Genomic DNA, 6,607 nt, shown 5'->3' on the forward strand with positions numbered 1-6,607 from the left:
CTCTAGTGGTTTTGATAGTAAGTGAAAAGTAATCTTCTCTATTTGTTATACTGGTGTCCTGTACTTTCGCCGCTAGCGTGCATCAGGATTAAGCTGCAGCAGCGGCGTTCTTCACAAAACACGTCATCTTACTGCGCCCAGTGTACCTTGTTCTTAGCAGGTTTTCACTTTCCTTATAACTTTCTTGTAGTGTGGGTTTCACACCACTCAAGAAGAAAAGGTAGGAACAAGTAATCGTTCAGGGGTTAAATCTGTATCACAAACGTACTGTTTTAATACAATGTTTTTATTTTCTCAGGTTGGAGCGGTGTGTGCTGACATGTTGACCAAAGATTCAGCTGCCATCATTACCATTGTACCATACTACACTGGATCAGCACCAGTCAGGATAGAAAACTGTACTCAGCTAGAAATCTGCTACAATCAGCTTGGGTAACTTCACATATTCTGTATCATTAGTCCTGCTGATGGCTAGGGTTGCATTCCTACTGTTGTACTCTTCCAGTAGACTGTCCACAGCCTCTCGATTTTTCAACGCAAAAAAGCAAACGAAGCGAGCGCGAAGCGCGAGTGCGCGGGGGTAGGGGGGCGGGAAGCCAGCGAAGCGAGCCAAAGAAAAATAGAGAGGCTGTAGGCTCTATTTTTTTCGCTTCCCGCCCCCCACCCCCTTGCTTTTTCCATTTTGCGGTGGCGTCCAGTTCTCTTGCCGTTCTCACCGCGCGCTCATCGATAGAAAAAACACGAAAAAATAGAGGGCTGTGGACAGTCTAACATAAGAGCCAATTTTAATAACACATTTAGAAACGAATAAAAGGTTGTGTCACCTATTGCTACTTCCACATTAGAAGTCCTAAAGATGGCTTCCATGTTTGTATTTATTTCTTTTCCACTTTTAAGGCCTGGTAAAATGAGAAAACATTTTTCCAGAAACAAGCTGGAAACATGTTTCCATAATTGTTTCCTCGTTTTGCCATGCTTCCATGCCGTGCGGAAACAGGAAATGTCTGCCGTGAAGCAGAAGCAAATTTTGCTTTTTGGAAACAAAAATTGACGCTGGAAACAATGCTTTCCATGTGGCAAAACAAGGAAACATTGGAGAAATATGCGCTCGTTATGGGTGTTTCTGGAAACATGTTTTCTCGTCTTGCCAGACCTTTGAGTATTTTTCTCAGCTGCTTGTCTTTGTTTTGTTTAGTTGCAAGGAACACTGTTTACATGCCAACCAGTGCGTGTTGTTCACGTGGGACGAGCCTGCTTCCACGAAGGAGTTTGTCTGGTCTATCAAGGGGTCTGAACAGAAAATCAAAACTGACCTGTCGAGGGTGTGTAGCTTGTGTCGTTACCGTTTATAGGGCAGCCAAAAAGGCATACCGTATTTTTCGATTTAGCGCCCAACCTCGAATAAGCGCCCACCCTGTAGGTAGGAAAAGTTAATAAGCGCCCAGCCTTGATTATTATTGAAATTGAGATTGAAATTGGCTAAGTACTACTAAGAGACTTCCCCGAAGACCGCGTTTTCTTAGCATTTAACAGAAACTTTCAATGAACAGTTAAAATTTTGCTTTGGTACATCTTTACGTTTTATTATTATTTATTGTTTTGTTGTAAAATAAACTTACTACTTGCGAGATATGGCGAAAATTTAATAAGCGCCCAGCCTCGAACAAGCGCCCATTCTCAAGATCCAAAAATTTAATAAGCACCCAGGGCGCTTAATCGAATAAATACGGTATGCACATCAATGGACGCCATGGTCTAGTGTCTTTAAAAGTTACTAAACTAGTGCACTGAAGCTATCCATCGGTTGTTGTCATGAGTCACGTATGCAAGAGGTTTTGATCTCAAATTGAAAGAGACGGACGGATGGACTTTCTAAAATTTGGCCCTTTCGTCTTGGAAAAGTCGGTAACCTAATTACAATTTGTCCTTGTTTCGTACTTTTAAAAGTGGAATTGCTAGCTTGAACATAAGTTTCTGTCGTGCTACCAGCAACTTTACCCCTGGGTTCCCTTTATGTGTGTGTGTGTGTGTGTTTTATTGGAGGGGGGGGGGGGGGAGGGGGCGCATATCTCAGTTAAGGGTTTGTAGTAAAGAAACTGGGTGGACAATAGTTTGTTTGCATTCAAACTCTTCTTTGTCCTGTTATTCAGCTTCAACTTGAAAAGTATGTATTTCAGAAAACAGCATTATTTTTGGGAGGAGCTCTACTTCAAGTAAAGTCCTCCTCAATTGTTGTGCTTTGTTTTCAGATGGGTTATGATTCATTTGAGCATGATGGTAAGAAGTTTTACTGGGCAGCATTCTTAGACGGTCTGCAGCGAGTCCTGCTGATCATTGATGACTTTACACTGGCTTACAGAGCACAAGTGGTAAGTAATTTATCATCCTGTACAGAAAATCAATAAGCAGCTTCATACCTGTCCTAGTGGTCATAACAAGTGTACTCGACGAGGACCCACCTTGCGTAGGGGTAGGGGGCTATGCAAGATTCCACCTGTTTGGTAAGCCAAATGAACAAAATTTATTGGCCTTAAAATTTGAGTTTAGACTTTCATATTAGGTGTGCATGAAGCTTGTATTGCAAGAGAACTGGCACAAGGAGGTTTGAATCTTTTTCTTAGTTTCTACTCCTGATAGAGTGGGGGGTATACAAACAAGACACCATCTTTTAAGGTGGGAAAAGGGGGTACATGAAGAGACCACCTGTCTTTTTGCAGAGTGGTGGGTCCTGTCTGAGTACAATAGTTTTGACCATTTCCATTACAGCAAGGGGTATTGTACTGTCTAGTTGGGTAACACCCAAGAATCGACCAGGCTACATTGTTCGTATCTTTGCAGATTCTAATAGTTTGTTGTCTTTTTCTTTTCTTTGCTAAGGAACAAAAAGAACGGCCATCCCAGAGCATTACTTTGGGTCTTCAAGGTGTTGGCTTGTCTCTTGTTAACAATGAAAAGAGCATCGAAGTCGCCTACATTGGAATCAGACCGTAAGAACTATACTTTTGGTTGTTTTGTGGAAGGCGTAGTGGCCCAATGGTTAGTTTGCTGCACTTCAGATCGAACGGTTAGGGTTCGAGACCTGACCGGAGCAACTGCGTTAAGTTCTTGGGCATTGTTGGGATAACCTGACAGATTGCTGGGGAGAAACCTCCGATGGACTAGCATCCCATCCAGTGAGAGGAGTTATACACCTAGCCACTTCAAGCTTTAATGACATTTTTATTCCATTTATTAATACCAGAAATTGCAAAAATCACGTTTCAGGACAGACAATACTTTACAATTTCCGAAGTTAATCATTTCTTGTAAAAAGTAATAACAGTAAGGAATTTGGCCATAAATAGATTAGCTTAAACTCTTGTAAGACTGAATCTTTCCGTATCTTTTCTACGTTTGTAGGAGTGATGTTATCTGGGAAGAGCAGAAGAAGAAAGGACGATGGAAGACCCTTAAGGTGCGCCTCTGTGATGAGTTGGAAGCTGCTTGGACAAAAATACAACAAGATCTGTCAGTGGGAGGCACTCCAGATTACATTTACAAGTCCGGTGACTTGGAGGTCAGTATCATGTCAGTAGTCATAGCAATTTTTCTTGGACAAATCTATCCAAGGGGGAAAGGCGCAGTGAGGTTAACCCTATGTGAAGCACCAACTCGTGAAACCACAACACCGGGAACTCTGTGCCCTACTCTTTGCGATAAGTGTGTGGGTTCTTTAATGTCACCTGCTGACCATATAACACGGAAGATGCAGGAGACGGGCCTACGGTTTATCGTCCTTATCCGAGAAGACTAGAACATCTAACCATTTGCAGATGTTATTGCAAAGGCAGCACTCTGAGCTGAAATGAACTGAAGTCTTTGAAAGCTGTGCCAAATCGCGAATAAAAAAAGGCGACCTATGCTGGATTTCCACTTACGCGTAATTTTTACGTGCGTTTACGTGCGTGAAAAAATTTAAGGTGGATTTTCACTGACGCGTAAATTTTTACGTACATTTACATGCGTGAAAAAATTTAGAAACAATGTATGAACGACTTGCTTAAACGTGTACGCAAGTCGCTCATACATTGTATTTGAATTTTTTCACGTACGTAAACGCACGTAAAAATTTACGCGTCAGTGGAAATCCACCTTTATGGTGGATTTCCACTGACGCGTAATTTTTTACGTGCGTAAAAAAATTAGAGACAATGTATGAACGGCTTGCGTACACGTTTACGCAGGCCGTTCATACATTGTCTCTATTTTTTTTCACGCACGTAAAAATTTACGCGTCAGTGGAAATCCACCATTACTCGAAAGGGTCATTGTTCTGAATTCCCATCACCTCTTACCAAAACTTCGGATTCTCCGAACACTATCGAAAACTTACGAATGCGCTATTCCGAGTTTACACGGAAATTGGTGTCCTAATCGAAAAACTGCACAAGACAATATGTGGACTTTTGTGTGAAAGTCACATACGTAGAAATCGAGGACTACTTCTAATAGGGATCTTTAGATCTGAGTACGAGTACGAGATTGAGCACGAGTACGTCTTTTCAAACCTAGTGCTCATGCTTTCGATTATCGCATTTCTCACCAATCTCGTACCAACAGTCTTGTTTTTAACTGGTCGGCAAAAGGGAGGAGTGAGGGCTGTGGGAATGTAATTGGATTGAAATTCGTACAACAGTTTACTAGTGGTTTGTTTTAATCACTAAGTGTCATCAAGTATTAACCGGTAACTTGTGTACCGCAGTCGATGCGCTATAGAGCAGTTTTTAATTGAGTGTCGTAAAACCAAAACCAAAGTAATCACTCTAGCCAATCACAAAGAACACAGACAATCCAGTAAACCAAAAACTCATGTAGCCGGCACAAAGTGCGGGAAAACGTGCGCGAGCGAGTCATGATTGGTTTTGGTTTTACTTCTGATTGGCTGAGAAAGTGGCGTGAGGGTTTTAAGCCAATCACAAAGCGTAGCAATGCAAAACCAATGCAAACGCGAATTACTTTCGACACTCAAGTAAAAACCACTCTATGTGGGTTAAAATCGTAAAAGGTCTTAGATTTACACTGAAAATTTTATATGTGTTATGCTTATTTCAGGTTGATTTCCAACTGATGGAAATGGTGCGGCCTACACGTCAGCCCATTAGAAGAACTTTCACACCAGGTGTCTCTCTAGAGTACATTGCATCACCAAACGAGATGAGCTTTTTTGCCAAAATTAACTCAGTTCAGGTAAGAGAAAAGGGGAAAACAATTAAAGCTGAAAAACGACCTCGACCTTGAAAGTAAATAACACATTTTTCCCAAGTTAGTGACCAAAGACACAATGCCATAAAGGTAAAGATTTACTATTACAGCGAATTTGGAAAGCTAACGTTTCGAGCGTTCGCTCTTTGTTGGCGGCTCGGCTTCCTAAAAAAATCGTCACTGTTAGGGCCTTGTCGAGAACTTACTGTCTAGTTAGAATCGTGTAAATGTCAATGATTTACGACGCTGCAGAATCAAAATTTCTTAGGTGGTAGTATCAGGAGAAGTCTACTAAGTGTTTTGTAAACCAATGCCAGAATTATGAGGGTGCTCTCACTGGTCAACAACATTACCTTTGAGTATTATTCGCGATAGTCACTATGTTTGTTTTCGCCTTATAATGCAAATTAGGCACGTGATGTTTGAGGGGCAAACATCAGCTTATCATGCCTGATACCGTGCTTTGGTTTCAGAATTGCGGTGAAGTTTTACGCAATTCCGGCGCTTTTTTATAAAAAGAAAATGGCTTATTGAGTAACCTTTTCAAACTACCATTTACAATGGAATCGTTATTCCATAACTTGGCTCTCCAAGTTGGCTCTCTTCGTTTTACTATCCAACGGAAACGAAAAGTTGGTTCGAGAAATCGGGAGTTTCAAGAGTCTGAGGATTCAAAAATTCTGGATTATACTGTAATACCAACACCTTCATTGGTTTATCAAGTAGCACTGAATCTTCAGTTGGTGACACTGCCACCTTATTTTTCTGTAGTTTTTAAAGCCCTTCAGTTTGAAAACTAAATGGTTGTTACTGTATTTGTTTCTCCATAGATTGATAGCCAAGTCCCAGGCGCTACCTTCCAAACTGTTCTCTACCCAGTTCCCCCTCCAAAGTCTCTCGCTGCTGAAAACGGTAAGCGTACCAAGTTTTTCACTCCTGCCGATGTGTTTCGTTTAATTTGGTGGCGCATCAAGCTGCAGATATAACGTCACAGTTTAACAATCCTATCACGAATATGTGCAAATTGCTTTGAGTCATTTAAAATCAAGAAGGAGAAGCCACGAGCCAAGCGGCCCACACTGCCGGAGCTTATCCCGGTATCCGTAGCATTAAGCGGCTAGGAATATTTCTACTCACCCCTGAATGGGATGCTAGTCCATTGCAGGGTTCCCCCCCCAGCATTATGTCGCCGGTACCCATTTATACACCTGGGTGGAGAGAGGCACTATGAGAGTAAAGTGTCTTGCCCAAGAACACAACACAAGTGACCCCGGCCGGGGCTCGAACTCGGACCGCTCGATCCGGAGTCCGGCGCACTAACCGTTAGGCCACCGCGCCTCCCACTTACTTAAAACCAAGGTACCAT

The 6,607-nt window shown here is 42.0% G+C and overlaps 1 protein-coding gene across 1 annotated transcript; it reads left to right on the top strand.

Moving 5' to 3' along the window:
* Positions 1–298: 298 nt before the first annotated feature.
* Positions 299–6,153, top strand: LOC144641482 (intermembrane lipid transfer protein VPS13C-like; the record flags this gene model as incomplete). The annotated part of the gene is made up of 7 exons (XM_078500482.1): positions 299–432; positions 1,196–1,322; positions 2,250–2,369; positions 2,878–2,987; positions 3,400–3,556; positions 5,092–5,226; positions 6,072–6,153. Coding segments are annotated over 7 exons (865 nt in total), but the record flags the coding sequence as incomplete, so codon positions are not given.
* Between the last annotated feature and the right edge of the window lie 454 nt (positions 6,154–6,607).

Source organism: Oculina patagonica, unplaced genomic scaffold, assembly GCF_052425735.1.
Source record: "Oculina patagonica isolate OP01 unplaced genomic scaffold, crgOcupat unplaced982, whole genome shotgun sequence".
NCBI lineage: Eukaryota > Metazoa > Cnidaria > Anthozoa > Scleractinia > Oculinidae > Oculina > Oculina patagonica.